An 18,434-nucleotide genomic window follows, 5' to 3' on the forward strand; every position below is an offset into this window, starting at 1 on the left:
GCTAACTTTGCATTTGCTGTATGGAAGACTTACTATTTGGCTTAAATCTTCTGATTATATTGGTGCCTGTGCAGGACATTTGGAGGAAAGACCTTGGATTGAATGTGGGGGTTTTGTTGTAATTTAGTGGTCCCATCAGGGTAATTTCACCCATTGGACAGTTAAAAACAAGAATTGGACAAAAAGCAAAATGCCACCAGCAAGCAAAGCTGATAAGAAAGCTGCAGTTGATGCAGCTGCATGGATGTTTAATGTAGTCACTTCAGTTGGGATCATTATTGTCAATAAGGCATTAATGGCTACTTATGGCTTCAGCTTTGGTAATCCCATTTCCCCTTTGTATGGAATTTACTCGGAGTTTGCATGATAGGGACAAGAAATGTTCATATGTAGTCAAAGTTGAACTGTTACTTGGATCTAAAATATGCATGCTACAAATATTTTGTTGAGGAACTTGTTTGGACTTGTTAACAATAAGGACGAAAGTGTGTGCGGCAAAGAATACTGATTATGGACGACTGTGCACTCTTGGGGTGTAGAAAGAAGAACGTTTCAAGCGAGCTGATGATGGAACAATATCCCATGCTTCGCCAGTTCTTGTTTTCCCTTTTGACAAATTAAATGAAATTCTCATGAATTCCGCAAGCAGCAAGAACCTTGGTGTTAAGATGCTCCAAAATCCAACTGGGGACTTCTTGTTTGAATTAATTGTGTCTCAAGCATTCTACTCAAACAAACAGATAATATTCTAGGAAGCATCAAGGGTTTTTACAGTCACCAATGAGTGTCTTTTGAGTTGAAAAATCTAAAGCGAGTGCACAAGGTAGAACCGTAGAGGAATCCAAATTGATTTTCTTGCAGCATAGGGGTTTAAGCAGAAGATAGAGAAGATATTAATCTTTTCTTGTGCATGTAAGATCAGCTCTATGGAGCAGCTGTACTTTGAAAAATAGTTAATTGAGGATTCTCGTTGTGCCATCACTTGCATCAACTGGATAGTTGTTATTTTAGGAAACATTTACAAGGGATTAGATTGAAATATTAATGGTAAGATTCACATAATTATTTAGGTAACATATATGCGGGAGTTGGTTGAAATCTTCGTTGTAATATTTACAGTGACTAAAAGATAAATTTATGTTAGATTATGATCTTTATTTAGGAAGTTTAAACCAGGAGGTAGCCGAATTAAACTGAAGATATTCTTCTCTGTTTAATGGTGGACTTCATGCAGTACTTAATAAAGTTTCAAGTGTTTTCATGTTTCCAATCATAATGTAAGCTTGCTTTGGCTTTCTGACCATTACAACCTCATGCAGCTACAACGTTAACCGGCTTGCATTTTGCTACCACAACGTTGATGACGGCTGTTCTTAGGTGGCTGGGCTATATCCAAGCTTCTCATCTACCCTATCCTGAGCTTCTAAAATTTGTAGTATTTGCAAATTTCTCTATTGTTGGGATGAATGTCAGCTTAATGTGGAATTCGGTGGGATTTTACCAGGTAGTGATGAATATATTATTCTATTCTAAATCAAATTAGATAAAGAAAGAGAGAGAATATTGGTCAACTTCTATTGCTACACTACTAATGGTTATATTATGTTGTGCATGGTAACAGATTGCTAAGTTGACTATGATCCCTGTATCCTGCTTATTGGAGATTATGTTTGATAAGATCCGATATTCAAGAGACACAAAGCTTAGCATCTTGGTTGTTCTCCTTGGCGTTGCAGTGTGTACAGTTACTGATGTGAGTGTTAATGCCAAAGGATTCATTGCTGCGTTTATTGCAGTCTGGAGTACGTCTTTGCAACAGTATGTAAGTTCTACTTGATATCATGGTAATGTGAGATCTTTGTTTATATATTAAGCTAGTTTAAATTGATTATGGACCCAAGCGTGGAAGTGTTGTGTGGTCCAATTTATTCCGTGCGGTACAGAATATGTACCATTGGTTTTTTATTCTAGATTTTTCGTGGGTTCTTTTTCTTTTTTCCGGCAAACATGTGGCGGCAATTTCATAGTTGTGAGTTTGCTTTTGCAGTATGTTCATTTTCTTCAGAGGAAGTATTCGCTTACTTCGTTCAATCTACTGGGGCACACTGCACCAGCCCAGGCTGCATCACTATTGCTGTTAGGTCCCTTCCTGGATTATTGGTTAACAAACAAGAGAATCGACGCTTTTAACTTTAACGTACCATCTGTGGTAAGTGCTTCCACAAGCGTACGTTGTACAAAATTATAGTCAATTGTTTGTATGTTATCATACTAGTATCATTAATACACTTGGCTGTAGTTTTGCTCGGCTTTAATGTTATAATGTCTGCTGATCTTCTGGTTTAGATAATAAAAGGATTCTGACCCCTCAATAGATAAGATTCTTTAGTCACTTGACTATGTTAGAATTTTATCCGCATGATCCAACACTTCTAGCAATTTGGCCTTAACCAGGAAATTCATTGCCATCTTTGCTTGACAACACCCTGCACGTACCAACATCTTAGCCATTTTCCTGACAAGCTTTGGATGTTAATGGGGAATAGGAGTCAAGCAAAGATGACCAGTTCTAAAATATGAAACAGCAAAAGCATCTGAAGAATACGGTTGTGAACACAAACTTCTAAACGATTATCCTGGCTAATTTCCTACTACAATGTGATCTGGTACTTGCATGATATTCTGCAAGGTTACTGCTAGTTAACTGTTGGATTGCTCAAGTGGAAGATGACCAACCTGATTCACAAATAGTCTATGGCTTCTGGTCATGGCTTCCCCCCTGGCCCATGCTAATATTGTTTCTATTGTTATTGTTTTTAATGTTCCCTTAACTTCGTTTGCAGTTTTTCACCAACGATAATCTATTCTTGTGATTTTGCTCATCTCAAATATTATTGATAATCATATGACAGTACTATTGGCTTATAGGAAATGCTAACATTTTTGCTGCCTTCTTGATCTGTTTTCAAGTTGAATCTAATTCAAGCAGTTAGAAGTAACTAATCATTTTATTTTGTCATTGAATTACTTGTGAAGAAGAAAATGTAAAATAGAATATAAGTTCGGAGAATCAGGAAGTGAAGGGTTGAGTAAATCTTGTGGGCCCATATGGTGAAACCACTAGTGTGGGGATTGGTAGAAGATAAATTCATTGAATTCTTATCAGGTACCTTAGTTCGTAGAAGTTAAATTAGAAATCATTTAGTTTCTTGCATTTAATTAAAGTATCATGTGGGAGGATACGGTTAATAGGCATCATCTGTGCCTTATAGTATACCACAAATACAGGTATCACTTACATTGAGTCACTAGTATCAACCAAGTTTTTACAAGAAGATTTTTGCTGTTACAAGTTATTTTGGGGCATAAGCTATATATTAATGTTTCTTCACATTTTTGTGATGTTGCATTTATATGTAAGCTGGTTTTTATCGCACATTATCTGGCAGGCTTTTTTATCTGATAACCACAGTTGTAACTTCTGCTAACTGATCAGAATATTATGGAAAATATCAGCATGCCTCCATGGCATTGTTGTCTTGTACATTTTCTTCTCCCCTTCAACTATGCATAGATATTCTTCTATCTGAATTCCTTTGCCTCTTTTGAGTTGTATAGTTTCTCAGCAATGATTACCTTCTCTTGATTCTGCAGATCTTCATGATCCTCTCATGTACAATTGCCGTGGGAACAAATCTCAGTCAGTTCATCTGCATAGGCAGATTTACTGCTGTTTCATTCCAAGTCCTTGGTCATATGAAGACTATCCTTGTACTGATCCTCGGTTTCTTATTTTTTGGAAAAGAGGGTCTAAATTTACAAGTAGTTCTTGGCATGGTAATTGCCGTTGTTGGAATGATCTGGTATGGCAATGCCTCATCAAAACCTGGGGGGAAGGAACGGCGCAGTCATTCAATTTCTAGAATTAGTCAGCAAAAGCATGGAGGACTGTCAGAATCTTCCGAAGCTGATGAAAAGGTATAGTACTTTCTGCAGTTGAAGTTTAGCATACTAAAAATAGCTGATACTGGGATATTCTATAATCGGTCTGACTCTAGATACAGTGCAGTTCCCAAAACAATTTTTAGTAGAGTGCCAAGGATTTTGTAACATTTCTAAGGATATTTGGTTTAAGGATTAAAATCGCCCTGATACTTGGGTCTGGCACTTTGATCATAATTTATAGTGACAAATCAATTCCAGTTGCCGCCTGCTCATAATAATTAATTTTCACTGAGTTCACTGTATTTTGCTATGTATCTAAGGGATTGTCTGTTACAGGGACATTGGTATTTTGTGTAGTATGTCGTTTTCTTGTTCAGCCTGTTGTGTTGTTATGTATAAGTAGAGGGAGAGACAGAGACAAAGAGAGAGAGTTCATATTGTAATGTATACAAACCAAAAGAGATGTTGGTGCTATGAATTTATGCTACTTCACATGTGATTGTTTTCCTTTGAAAATTTGGACAATGTTAGCATTATTATGTTAATATTCGAGCAATGTAACTTATTAGGTGTTGAATATATTTTAGATGGTAACAATCTGGATTTAATGATTTGACCCGAAAGTCCAAATATAGGGGTCGAGAAAAGTTAATAAAATTCTAGAATTATTCTAATATGAGAACAAAATCAAATTTTGATTAAAATTTTTACTAATGAGATAAGATTAACACCTGAAACTTTTCCTATTATACCATTTAGCAAGTGTTTGTAGTTAAAAATAAAAGTAGAGTATTTGATTAAAAATCAATTTATAAGCGAAGCATCTCTAATAGAAGTTTACTAGATGCGAGTTAGATAATTTTTCAATCCAATTTTGTGTTTGTGATTTTTAAAGAAGTTAGCCTAAATCCAGCTTGATAATCATCAAAGTAGCATTTTGTTGTCGTGATTTTTAGTATAGATTCAACTACCTATGCAATCAAGTATATTTCAAAGTTCAATTTTTCTATATACATAAAAATTTTAAACTCAAAATACATAAACTAAAGTCACAAACAAAACTATACATAGAAATAAATTAAATTAACAGTGGTCATTTTATGAGTCTCTGTCACGTTTCAGCAAACATTGTACAATATAAACTATATTAGTACCAACTATTGACTAATTTACAAGCTTCTGATGTATTATAACTTTTGAATTTTCAAATCTACTGTATAAAAAATAAGTATTACCAAAAAACTTATATTTTAACTAATTATAGGAAAATATATAAGAATATAACTATACCATATATATTTTTTTTTAATTTCAATGATAAAATATTATTAATGTACAATATACATGTAAAATATATTATTATTAATTTACCTCAAATAAAGTGAAGAAAATGTTTGATTGAATTTAATAATAAATTAAGATTTTCAATTTTCAATGGAAGAAGTATGATAAGTTGATAAACTAAATAAAAATTAACATAAATTGGAAATATGATGATGGTTTACATATTTTTATGAATTGACTATTTATAAAATTTAAAGTGCTAAAGAACATGTGTATATTAATTTAATTATAGGAATATATTTTTTTTAAAATTCTTTTTATATATTTAGTATTTGTTTCATTAGAACATAATTAGCAAAAATGTAAAGATATAATATATCAATCACATTGTATAAAATACAAACATTATACGTCGTCATATATTTATTGCATAAGAATACAAATAATATAAAAAATTTTATTTTATTTTTATGAATAAGATTTTTTTTGATTGGATCTTTATGAATAAGATTGGGAAGAAGTCTTTATCTCAAATTGAATTATATAAAAACATGATCATAATAATATATAAATATAAAAGATATTGTTTAAAATAAACTAGGATATGAAGATGATTACGAAATCATATTATAACAATACAATGATATTATCTAGTTTAATAAGCTCTTGCATTTATTAATTGTATAAAAAATATATAAGATTATCAATAACAAATAATTAGTCAACTAATTGATTTAATTTACATATGAACACACATATATTATACAATACCCCCAAAAAATACCAAAATTATTATTATTGTCTTGATATTATTTTACGTATACATTTATAAAAGAATTCTAGTATATTTTATTATTGTTGTTGTGGTGGTGGTGGTCTATACATTCTACAGTGAAACCTCTATAAATTAATACTGTATAAATTAATAAACTCTCTAAAATAATAAAATCTTTCGGTCCCGACTTGGGCCTTTGTAAAAAATCATCAAATTCGATAAGATAATAAGATAATAATTTTTTGAAAAAATCCTTTATAAATATTAGGTCCCATTAAAACTCTAAATTAATAATTCATAAATATTACAATTATAAATATTATGGTAATTTGGTAAAATATGAAATCCGTAATGCTTTATGCAATTCATCATTCATGGGTGATTTTACGATACCTTTTAGATGAGAAGACATGATTGGGTGTTATGAATTATTTTATTTTCATATTGAGATTTATATAGTATATGTTTCATTCCTCATGCATGAATATATTAATTGGCTATAATAGTTATTTAAGTGCAACGAATTAATGTAAACATATATCTTTAACTAATTTCAATGAATTGATACATGCGTCTATTAATATAATAATTAATTGTATACAATAAATTGATATTATACATGAATATATTTAATTAGTTACAAAGAATTGATTGATACATGAATGTAATCAATGAAACATATACGAATTCATTTATTTCCAATACATATGTACTAAATTTGTTGAATTTAAAAAATCTGTCTTTTAATTAATAAAATATTAATTTATTGATAAATTAATATCTCTCTAAATTAATAAAATTTCATGATCCCAAAGTTATTAATTTATAGAGGTTTTACTGTACATAAATATAAAATCAAACCTGATAGTTAAATTTTTTACCAATCAAAAAGCAAAGGTCCAAATCGGATTTCTCCCGCACTTCCTTTGCTAATGTCACCGCTTTTATGCAAAGGACACAACACATGAGAAAAAAAGCCTACAAGATTGTCTGTGTAATTACTCAAACAGAACATTTTCCTGATATGTGGGGATGTCAATTTTCCAAAGAGTGAACAGACCACAAAGTGGATTGAAATCATTTAACAAACCAGAAGAATTACCAGAAAACATTTCAAGTAAATATCTATTGGAAACTGAGCAACTGTTTTAAGATGAACACAATGTTCAATATCTAATGGTCATCAAGTCGGAGTCATAAGATCGAACAAACATTAATACCTGATACACACGATAACAGAAGTGGAGGGCATCAGCCCCGACGATACTGTGTTGGCAGTCCTCTGTACTGTACGCCAACCGTAATCACCTAAAGAGCAGCAACTTCTTTCCGTCCTTCAAATGATTTGATAGCTCTTTTCTACTCTTGCACTGACGGAACAATCTAACGAAGTCATCAAAAGTTAAAGCTAGTTTCAAATGGATATAGTACAGCCTAATTCCTTTGCAGCAGTATTGACAAACTGAATAGGCAGGCCAGTTGCAAGTCGGCTATGTGCTTCCCAAGTCAAACACTTCTCGATATCAGCTCGCCAATCAGTGACGTCTACATTTATGTACTGAAATGGAGGACGATGAATGCCATTCACGCCCACTTGTTTGCCCTTTGACTTTGTTGATCCTGCATGTAGAATAGCACGAAGTACTGATGTGCTAAGAGCTCGAACATGAGCACTTGGATGAGAAACACAACGAACCGTAGCTGGGAGGCGACACTGCACATGATAAGGAGTGAAAAACTATTTCAAACTGGTGATTTAGTGTTATTAAAATCAGACGAGATTTGGTTTCTACCAAATATATGTGTACGCATGTGAGTGTGTTATCTACACGTAAACCCAGCATATATATCATGGTTCATGAAAGGGGCTGTTCAGTTTCCTTTTCCAGAATTTTCTGAATTACACACAGAACACAGAACATGTTCAGAGAGCTTTTTACCTTCAACAGGTTTGTAAGGCCATCTGCAACTGCCAATCCTGATTCTCCCCATTCAAGCACTGGTTGAACTGCTCTGGCTGTTACTTCCAACAGCTGTGCAATATTTTGAGGTGCAAAGGGGTGAGCGTGAGATAGAAAATAAAAAATAACTAGGATCTCACTAAATGCTGAAACATCAGAAAGTATCTCTATACACATCATAGAAGGTTTGAGAAAAAGGTTGAGTTAGCAAAACAGATTTCATGACAGAATGAGTGGAAAACGAAAGTTCACAAGAAAAAGGTCAGAATATGTTACCTCCAGCTGAGGTAAAGTGCATGCTTCACCATCAACAAGCATCCCATCTGTAGCACGGAGGAGGACGTCTGAAGCGCTAGCCAGAATTACCAACGACTCTGGGGCCTCATGATTTCTCATTAATTCAACAATCACTTTCACAATTCTCTGGTTGATTCTCCACATCTTTTGCCCGAGATCGTCGTCTTTAGCAATCCAAGGTTTCAATTCCCTCTCCGCCTGACAAACAAACACAGCAGGAAAGTGACTAGACAAAATGATATAAACTCAGACAAAAATAAACAACAAATGTGTGGTTTAGAATTGATATAAAACTCAATTGTGCCATGTAATCTAAATTAAATAGTAATTCAACTTGGAAAAAAACATACAAATGCATTACAGCTGTCATGTACATACGAAAAAAATTACTTTCTACAGGGAACAGAGTTCACAAAACTTTTTCATTGCGTAAATCCAAGCAAAACAAAATCTGGACCTGAAGAACAACAGCTGTTGCAGCTTTCGCTGGTGATGCTGATACCACATTGCAGAGTGCAGCAACAACCTGCATTATTTAAGGTGAAAAGATAACTAGGTACATATACTAACTCCGAGCACATTAAAGCAGGGTTTCATCAATGAATTTGACGATATCAGAAAATACCTATGCGAAAATCACATGCATACCATGTTACATTGAAAAGTTCAGAGAACAAAAATGAACTATAAGACTATAGGGCTGCTCCTTGGATGGAGAAAGAGTTATGTGAACTTTAGCAAAGCAAATGGCAGTAAGCACTCAGGTTAATTCAATGCAACTGTAGGAGAAACAAGTGAAACTCATCTAAACCCCAAGAAATGTTATTGATGCTGGAAGATCTAGCCTCCATCTTGGAATTTCTCAAGTGTATTTGAGTCATGAGAAAAATAAATGCCCATAATTCCCTACCCCCCCTCCCCCCAAATAAGTTATTTCCTCATGTATTGCCTGATTTCAAGAAAAGTTTGGCAGTATTCCCATTAACAATACCTGTTCAACCAAAGACTCAGGGCTAGTTGTGTAAACCCAACCAAAAATATGACTATCATGTGTACTCGTCTATCGTTATCCAGCAGTTGTCATCATAGTCTACAGTATTGTACACCAAAACAAATCAAACTATCAACCTCCATAACAAAATCCAAAAGAAGCTGAAGCCTCTTAAGAAGCTCAATGAAGTGATAAGTCTCAAGTCTTGGGAGGCAGATGGACAATTTGACTTGTATGAGAGCCAATTACAAATTCCTCGGGGGCAAAAGTATTTAATTTCATTACAAAACTTTTGAGATTGTAAACAAGTTAGGAGAGACACTGGGTCCGACCCCCCAACTGACTCCTTTCTCTGGCAGAGACTCCAAAACTCTCCCTTTTCCAGTAGGACTACACTTCTTTGTGGAAAAGGGAAGCTGATCCTATTAAGTCTCAACCTATAATTCCAATGCTAATACTAAACATAAAGGGCCATAATACAAGTGCCTAATCAAACATTACAGGAACTACTGCAATTAGTGACATTCCAAAAATAGGCCTAGTTTGAAACTGATAAACATAAATACAGATTTAAAAGCTACCAATTATATTAATCTGTCTATTATCTTCAAATAAACTGTATTTCAATGTTATAATTTGCTATATCTGTTTATACTGTCCGTACTCCTTAACAATTCTGACCAGGCTCCTCTGGTTGGAGAGAAATCCAAATTCAATTTCTGAAGTGTTGGGGTAAAGAGAGCTTTGACATTTCCACCTTTGGCCAAGATCCGGTACAAGATTTGAGACATACATTAGCATTTCTTTCCGAATACTCGAAGAATTTAAGATATCTATTTCCTTCCCGTCTCAACATATTTTTTTTAATGCCTGAGACTGTTGTCAAACTAAATTCCACTTAAAAACCATGCTTCAATGGGATTATGCCATGCTAGTTACTTCCAGTAACTTCTTGATCCAGAGATAATCTTTACTTCAGCAATAAGGTCAACATCAATAAGTTGAAATTATATGATGCCTCCTTCCAGAGTGTCCATATCAAACAAAAGCATCAGAACCTCAATTCTGGCTCTTTTCTCCAAATCAAGTTCATCTGAGTTAAGCTGCTTCTCTTCAATATCATGAAACAAGTTACACAGATTCAGTTCTTGAATCAGATAAACTTATTCTTTGCGTTCAGAAACAAAAATATTACCAACAAGAAAGTTTTCAGAGGCTTGCTTATTCTTGGATAGCAAGTTAGAACCCAGCACAAGCATATTTGCAATGGCTTCAACAACTATTTTTCCTTTTCTTCCGTAGCATCATCTGGCTCTTCAACTTCCAATCACCAACAAAGTTTTACTATATCATCAGGCAAAAACAAGTGATAGTCACATCAAGCATCCATTTCAAATACTTGGTCAAGAATACTGTTGAAAAATGAAACCATTTTATAATTATTTTTCCCAGGTCTTTGCTTCATAAGTCTCTCATTCAAGATTGGTGATTTTGAGACTTCAACTGTTGCATCATCAATCTCTACCAAATCTCCTGCTTCAGCTTTTTCTTAGCAATATGAAAAACCTTTTTCATAGGGTTTTGAATCATTCACAGCCTCGGTTCATTGTTCCCATCCCATTCCTGAAAACTAGATAAAGCTGACCCACATGAATATTCTTTTGTGATGGAATCTTCAGTTTATACCAGTGATCCCTTTGGCTCATCAAATATGAAAGATCTTCCCTCCTCAATGCAATCGTGTATGCATCATCTGAGCTATGAGATCCCACATATTTCCCAATTTCATCATCATTTAGTGCATTCGAAAATGATCAATTGTTTTTAACACGATATTCTTTAATTGTATGTAGAAACATTATCTTGTCAATTGTTCCATATTCCTCCATGAATAAGAAGTATCAATTCATATCTTGAGAAGCAATATCCGCATTGGTTAATTCTAGAATCTATTGGCCTCCAGACAGTCCAGAACAGAGCACTAAACTCTTTTGCTGCCAATAACTGCTAATGAACAACCTTTGACGAAGTTTAGGAGCTGCTGAAGGACTGTGAACAGTAGCCACAAAAAAGTAATGTCCATGTTTATAACATTGTCTGCGGAATAGGCAAGGGTCGCGGGCTTTCTAATTTACAAAATTACGAGTAACTGCAGAATGTATCACAAATGATATGGAGGAAAAGGATGTGAGAGGTCAAAGAATCCCGGCCATGTCACACCTAGAACTCCATGGCATCATACCGAGAGTTTTGAATTGTGTTAGAAATCCAACAGAAGCTCAACGCTCATTACAGTCTTAATAAATTAATCAATATCTGTTCAATAAACAATGAAGGGTACAACTCTATAAAAGACTTAAAAATCTTCTATTTCCACTAGGACCAGACTTTTGTATGGTTAAGATGAGATAATCCTGTTAGAAATCCAAGTTGTAACTCATTATTTTCTTAAACATAAAAGAGACTTTAAACAGATTGCTAATTCATATAGTACATAATTTATCTGCATTTGTGAAATTCCTAAAATAATCCTCACAAACAATAATAAGCAAATAGATTTAAGAGCTAAGGAATAAATTCAAACATGCCTTATTTGGAACTTATATGCCCATATTCTATTTACCTTACGTTTATACATGTTCCCATCAATCATAACCCAGAAGGCAATGTTATTAACCGTTCATTTATAACAAAGCAGAAGGTATCATTAATAAGATCAACAGCATTACCTGCCTCCATCCTTGCTGGGCAGATGTGCTTTCAGCACTTGGTTGTGTTTCAGGAGATACAATCAATTTGTGCCAGAGCAATGAAACAACAGAAAAGCATAACTCTTGTTTTTCTGCCAGGACAGACTTTAGAAGAACTTGTGCGCTGCAACTGAAACCTATATGCCTATCCATTGTCAGAAAGTTGGCCAAATCTGAAGCATCCATAGGTAAACTTGCAATTCCTTTGCCCATCGTACATCTCTCAACCTCACTGGAATCGGCCTTCTGATAATTGACCAAAGCGTCAGAACCAGGCAACTTCTCACACTGTAATGAAGATGGCTGACCTGTTTCTAAGTGGTGACAGCTAGCACAACTATCAACTCTGTTTCCATGGAAACATGACATATGTTCCTTTGACACAGGTGCATGCAGTAGGTGTGCCTCCAATGGTTCTGCTTTAATTACAATCGAAGCAACAACTTTTCTGTGAATATCAATTAGATTGAAAAGGGAAGATGCCCTAGAGTGAATTTCATTGTCCCATTTGCATCTTATCAAGATAGAAAGAGCACGCATGCAAGCCTTTGAGTGTCTAAACAAATCAGAAACATGAGCTGCAACCATGGCAGCAGCCACTATTTCATTTGAACTGTAACTCCAAGATGTGCCGATGGAAGATGGCTTCAAAGAAAAAAGCGCCTCCAGAATTGCTAGTATTCGGCGAGTGTGATAAACAGCTGAATCAATACCGTTCCTCAACCCATTGGACACGTCAATTGCTTTTGCAGGCTTAGCTACGTCAGTAGTATTCACAGCATCTAAGTGATTACTTCCTTTCGAGATCAAGGGGAAAAGCTGGAGTTCACAGGATAAAGCACAAACCGCGGCAATAACATAAGAATCAAATGCTGCTACAGGCCCCTGTTTCATACCCTGTTTTCTGTCTGCTTCTCGTTGCTTTCCATTTGTTCCTTGTACATCTTGGCCTACTTCAGAATAAGAATTTTCACCTTTAGCTCGCTTGCTGCCTTTGGGCTGTGCTTCATGGCTGACACAGACAGTTAACACAACAAAGAGAAGGCGGGAAGCTAGCTCTACAGAGGCACATGATTCCAAGAATAGTGAGTGGACCATTGTGCGGAGTTCAGCCACAGCAAGATTCTTCGAAGCAGACCCAAAAGAAAATGTACTTTTTCTAATTTGTTCTCTAGAAGACTCAGGCGGAAATGTTCTCTGTAGAATTGCTTCAACAGTAGCAACAAATATCTTCATTAGACAGGTTTCAGATGGACTTCCACGAGGAAGATACTCAAGTACTTTAAGAAGAGGAATGTATAAGTTCCACGATAATATGGGAGGCTGCAAAGGTGTTGCAACTATGATTTCAGGAAGATCAACAGCAGAAGAACTTAAGGGAATCAAACCATAAGCAGCTTCCCATATTGTACATATTCTCCATTCAACCTCTGGGCCATGTGCACAAAGCATAGATGCAATCCCTTGAGCAGTAGCTTCGACAGTAGCTTCTGCTGCAGGCAATTCTCTTTGCTGGAAATAGTTGACAAATATTAATTGAAGTGGAAGAACAATTCTAGGAGGGAAATTATATGGCTACAAAAGCATTGAGAGTCAGTGCCACATGAAGTACCAGCTTTAGTTCAGATGAAATATAACCACCTAGAGGTTCATGCTGAACTCCAACTCCATCAACTTGTCTCAATGGAGGAAAAAGTAAAGCTGGTTGAGAAAGAATCCGAAAAAGCAAAGCAGCTGCAGAATCTGCAGCGACACCAGCTCGCATAGACATTGCAATCCCAATTGCACGTAAGAAATGCAAGTGCATCCAATTCCTTGGAAGCTTCAAAGACAATAGCAAACATAAGATACTTCCATATGGTTAATCAGAACTATTACATGACCAACAAATCTTCCATTGAACATTTTAAAACAAAAGCTTTTCACATGCAGATGTATCCATATTCGAGGTGAGCTACTTAAAAAGCCTCAACTTTTTTTCGTGAATCGTCACAGTATAACTTGAATTACTTTTGTCAGATGTTTTTCATTTTATACCCAGAAAAAGGAGGAAAGTAAAGTGCAATAAAATGTACCCACCCTCATGCCTGTGGCATAGTCTTCAGCTGCTCTAAGGAGTTCAACTAGTTGTACAGCAGCATCAAGTGCATCTGGAGCCCAGGATGGTGGAGCTTCTAGCAGTCCAAGAAGCAGCCTTTGGGTGGCACTCGGACTAGCAATTGCATAATATCTAACCCAAAAGAGAAAATTAAAATGTTTGAATCTACTGTGGCCATCTAAAAATAATTAACAACAACTAACCTATGGAACAGGCGTGCATAGGGCTCAAGTGCTGGCAGACCAACCACAAGATGCTCATCCATAGGCGTAGTTGGTGGGGGCAGCAGAAGTGCAGGGACAGCAGCTGCTGTCAATGTAGCGGTTTCGTAACGAGCTACTTCTTCGTCACATACACTAAGTATAACTCCAGCACCATTGGCAACAGCCCACCTTGGAGTTGATGGCATGAGCTGGGGATGCTTTCCAGATCCACGAGAAGAAGCTGAAATAATATTTAAGTAATAATTATCCTTATGACGTAATAATTATCCATGTCGTATCTAGTCATTTTTCATGTTTTTCTACAACCTCACAAATACAGGTTTATATAGTTCTACCAAAAAATTAATTTTATATATCCATTTTCCACCCAGAATCTAGCAGTCAACAGCAAAGAAAATATATAATAGGCCACATTAAAGTAAATACTTATCTATGATTTGGTTGCAACAACCCAAAGCCTGAGTTTGAATAATTTGAATGAATGTCAGAGTGAAATATAAGATGTTCATTGTCATGTTATAGGACAAAAGTGAAACCAGTAGATTTCCATCATAGATGTTCTACAACTGACTTGATACAATATCACCACCATGATTTCCATCCACCAAGTTGAAATTATAACAACACTAAATTAGCCAACTAAATCTTCAATTTGAATTTAATAAAATGCAAGTCAATAAATATTATTACATGATATCTTCAATTGGCACATGATTTATGCTGTGGAGTGAAGGACTGTTGTTTAAGTCAAATTAAAAGGAGTCAGACTCCACGACAATTTATGTTTTCCTCTTACTCTTATTTTCCTAGATTAATATCATGTTCATAGTTATTCTGAGCTCTTCAGTTAGTAACATCCCAAAATGCTTAAATCTCTCTGACAACTCTTTTGCAACTTGTCTTCAAGATGAGCTACCTTAATTAGCTTTTGTATTTAGTTTATGAGATATATACCAGATATAATTGATTTTAGGAATATTTTTGTTTGAGATCCCAACATTTGGTTCAGTTTGCATCCTTGGTCTTATTGTCTATCAAGGAAAAAGATGGGCAGAATTAGGTTTCCAACCAGCAAAAATCCCTTCTATACAGGATGAACAAGTTAGGCAGAAAGCAAGGAGAGACCAGAAAATGTACCAAATACTATGAAACTGACTAATCTCTTCTGCAATTAACTATAAAGGGACCCAGAGAAGGAAAGATTAGAGCAAATAGGATACTCAACGTTAATAATCCATATGAAACCTGGGCTGATGCCAGCGATAGATTAAATGTGGATAAAACCAGCAAAATTCAGAAGACTTGTTAATTAGGAAACAAGAAAATCACAAAGAAATTGGAACTCCTTGTCCTTGTTCGATTTTGATTTTGTTTCCTTGGTCACATTTTCATCCCTTTGAAGATAGAAAATGTTCCTCTTGTATTGTTTTGTACTTAAAGGGCTCCCAATTTTCATATTCAATTATGACATTACATTGTCTATATATAAATTGGCATACACACAATACATACATATACACGAACTTATCTCTTCTAATCATTGACATAATAAAATAATAATTATGTTTCAGTAACACATTGATGCGACACCACTAACAATTTTTAAACAATGTAGGACCATCATTTTTCATTTAAATTAAAGATACATCGATGTGAGACCGCTGACAATAAAAAAAATATACAACGAAATCAAGCAATCCATACACATTATTATCATTTCACTGAAAAGCCAATAGAACCACCCAACACTCTTGAAAATTAAAGACTAAGAATTTAAAAGTGAAGCCAAATACCTATTTAACTTCTTGATAGTTCGGGAAAGTGTAGGTTAGATAACCTAATTGGGTAACAATCTGTCACTGTGTCTCTGATAGAATTTCACTACCAAATTACCAATTATTTTCAGTAAAGTCTAAAGAGATGCCAGCCAACATTACTAATAACCCATCTGAAGAAACTCTTAAATTGCCAGAATTGAGAAGTATCACATCCAGGTTCTTATTTCCCTGTCTGACATAATTTAAAGATGCTCCACATGTCTAGATTGTGCAAGATGAGATAACAATATCTACTATATAAAACAAGTACTGGTAAAAACACTGTGAGTGCGACAAAAACTAAACAAGGCAAATTAAGATCATGCATGCAGCAGAAGACTTTCGGTGAAAAGAATAATTTATCACACATTTTATCTGATGTATATCACATACTTCACGGTAAATATGTTAATTCAGCATAAGCAAGAAACTCAACTGACCAGTCGTAGGTGGTTTCAGTTCTCCAGCTGCATATTTTCCCATCACACCTCCGCACCTACAACATATGTTAAAAGGGTCAAGCATGTCGTTAGTTGGATGAAAGCAGGTTTACTTTGATGACAGATGCATATTTACAGCTATGGTATTGCTCAGAAATTTTCTTCTGATAAACTTTAGAGAATATACCATATTGGCATGACTGTTTCACTGAAATTTCTGGAGCTATGGTAAGGGGATTTTACACAATCCCATTCTCTTGAAAGACACAACCTCAATCGATCAATCATTATCAATATTAGACGAACATGAGATGTGTAAATCACATATGGATGACCAATGAGTGGGTTGGACCTTAGCACATAAAATTTGGTAACCAAATCAACTTGCAGCCAGAATCAAGGTTTAGGTGGAAATATGTCAGGTCAAACTTCAATTGTGATAACCTGTTTTTGGCAACTTTTGTCTTCATCAATTTACTCTAACCCAAAAGAAAAGGAGAACAAATTATTGATCCCATAACTAATACCCAGCAAATTTCAGAAAGAAAAGGACCAAAACTGTTAGGCAACCAAAACCATCTCTGTTTGATCATTGAATTCCCTCATGAACATGGGTGAGAAAATTGCAATTGCACCCTCTATAGTTGCAGCCGAAGAAGGTATTGAAAATCTTGGCTAATTTTTTTTTTTAAGTTAAATTTAGTTACCAAAGAAACAATAAATTATATGCAGGGATATACATGGGTTACAAACTAACACCAGTGTTTTCCTCTTATTATTACCACCACAGTTTATGAATGTAAAACTCTGGCAGACAAAATTACGGTCAGAATAAGATCCATATTGAGAGGAAATATTCATGCACTATGATATGGAATATCCATGAAATCATAATATCTGTGTAACCAAATATTAGAATGCATGGCAGGAATACCAGGCTATAACAAAGCAGAAGCAAAATGAAAACAGGGTTTCAGCCTAAAACAAGCTTATAAAATGAAGAGAAAAATAAGATGAACACAAGAAAGTTCCGTGTTTTGCCATTTTGCCTATATGTTCAAATACCTAAAGGCTAAATCATGTCATTCTCTCTTGAAGATCACATTACATTAGCCATATACTTATAAACGTGAAATAGAAATATGAGTAAAACGAGAATGAGGAAACTATTCCAATTGTATTACAAGAATGCGATATTAAATCTTAGAAAAGTTATTTGATTTATCTGATTTCTCATAATCTTAACCAAGTTTTATTTGATTTCTGACATATATGCAAGATGGAATATAAGTTAACCCACAATATTTTTGTTAGGGTAAAATTCAATATTAGTAAGTTAACCCACTATATTTTTGTAAGGGTAAAATACCATCTTTCGTATGTGTTAGAAATCAAATAAGATTTGGTTAAGATTATAAACCCACAATATTTTTTGTTAGGGTAAATTATGAAACTTGGGTGTTACAGTGTTTTAGAAATTATGAGTCCCAAAGACAAGTTCTTTTGTGTTGGATTACTGGCCTAGTGGCGAATCCTTCTGCTTCTAGTTCAGTTACAGAAGAGCAGTATAACTTAAAAGAATGCTGCAGACAGAAAGTCGGAAACAAAGTTTCTGAAAGGACTGGAATCACTATCTAGCATATCGAAGAGATAGATAAGAGAGATTGCCTAACAAAATTCTTCATAGGAAGAATTTTCCTAGTTCTTTAAGATGCAGAATTCTATGGTTGGATCTCTTCCTTTCACATCTTAAGGCCATAGATTGATGCAGAGAATGGAAATTACTTGATCATACAGTTCGATAGTAACTCTAGAATAGTGATTAAGCATTGTAAAGCTGCAATTTTCCATT

General features: G+C 34.8%; 2 protein-coding genes and 1 long non-coding RNA gene across 4 annotated transcripts in view; 1 reads left to right on the plus strand and 2 right to left on the minus strand.

The window, feature by feature from the left end:
* The window catches only part of LOC105178738 (UDP-galactose transporter 2), a 5,293-nt gene extending 852 nt beyond the window's left edge, over positions 1-4,441 (plus strand). For both annotated transcript variants that reach the window (XM_011102277.2, XM_011102283.2), the window contains exons 2-6: positions 75-320; positions 1,320-1,504; positions 1,622-1,822; positions 2,048-2,209; positions 3,655-4,441. In XM_011102277.2, the coding sequence (XP_011100579.1) occupies positions 191-320; positions 1,320-1,504; positions 1,622-1,822; positions 2,048-2,209; positions 3,655-3,984 (1,008 nt within the window). In that variant the 5' untranslated portion in view covers positions 75-190 and the 3' untranslated portion in view covers positions 3,985-4,441. The remainder of the gene's footprint in view (positions 1-74; positions 321-1,319; positions 1,505-1,621; positions 1,823-2,047; positions 2,210-3,654) is intronic.
* The window catches only part of LOC105178750 (protein GIGANTEA-like), a 14,754-nt gene continuing 3,363 nt past the window's right edge, over positions 7,044-18,434 (minus strand). The window contains exons 7-15 of the mRNA XM_011102288.2: positions 16,583-16,638; positions 14,305-14,545; positions 14,083-14,233; positions 13,616-13,825; positions 11,983-13,515; positions 8,720-8,788; positions 8,242-8,460; positions 7,945-8,037; positions 7,044-7,718 (exon numbers count right to left, since the gene is read on the minus strand). Of these exons, the coding sequence (XP_011100590.1) occupies positions 7,419-7,718; positions 7,945-8,037; positions 8,242-8,460; positions 8,720-8,788; positions 11,983-13,515; positions 13,616-13,825; positions 14,083-14,233; positions 14,305-14,545; positions 16,583-16,638 (2,872 nt within the window). The 3' untranslated portion in view covers positions 7,044-7,418. The remainder of the gene's footprint in view (positions 7,719-7,944; positions 8,038-8,241; positions 8,461-8,719; positions 8,789-11,982; positions 13,516-13,615; positions 13,826-14,082; positions 14,234-14,304; positions 14,546-16,582; positions 16,639-18,434) is intronic.
* LOC110011594 lies at positions 8,819-11,975 on the minus strand. Its single transcript, XR_002286605.1, has 2 exons — positions 10,449-11,975; positions 8,819-10,364 (listed from the first exon to the last, which is right to left on the minus strand). It is a non-coding gene; the product is annotated as an uncharacterized LOC110011594 (long non-coding RNA).

The sequence above is a fragment of the Sesamum indicum genome, linkage group LG2 (assembly GCF_000512975.1).
Source record: "Sesamum indicum cultivar Zhongzhi No. 13 linkage group LG2, S_indicum_v1.0, whole genome shotgun sequence".
Lineage (NCBI taxonomy): Eukaryota > Viridiplantae > Streptophyta > Magnoliopsida > Lamiales > Pedaliaceae > Sesamum > Sesamum indicum.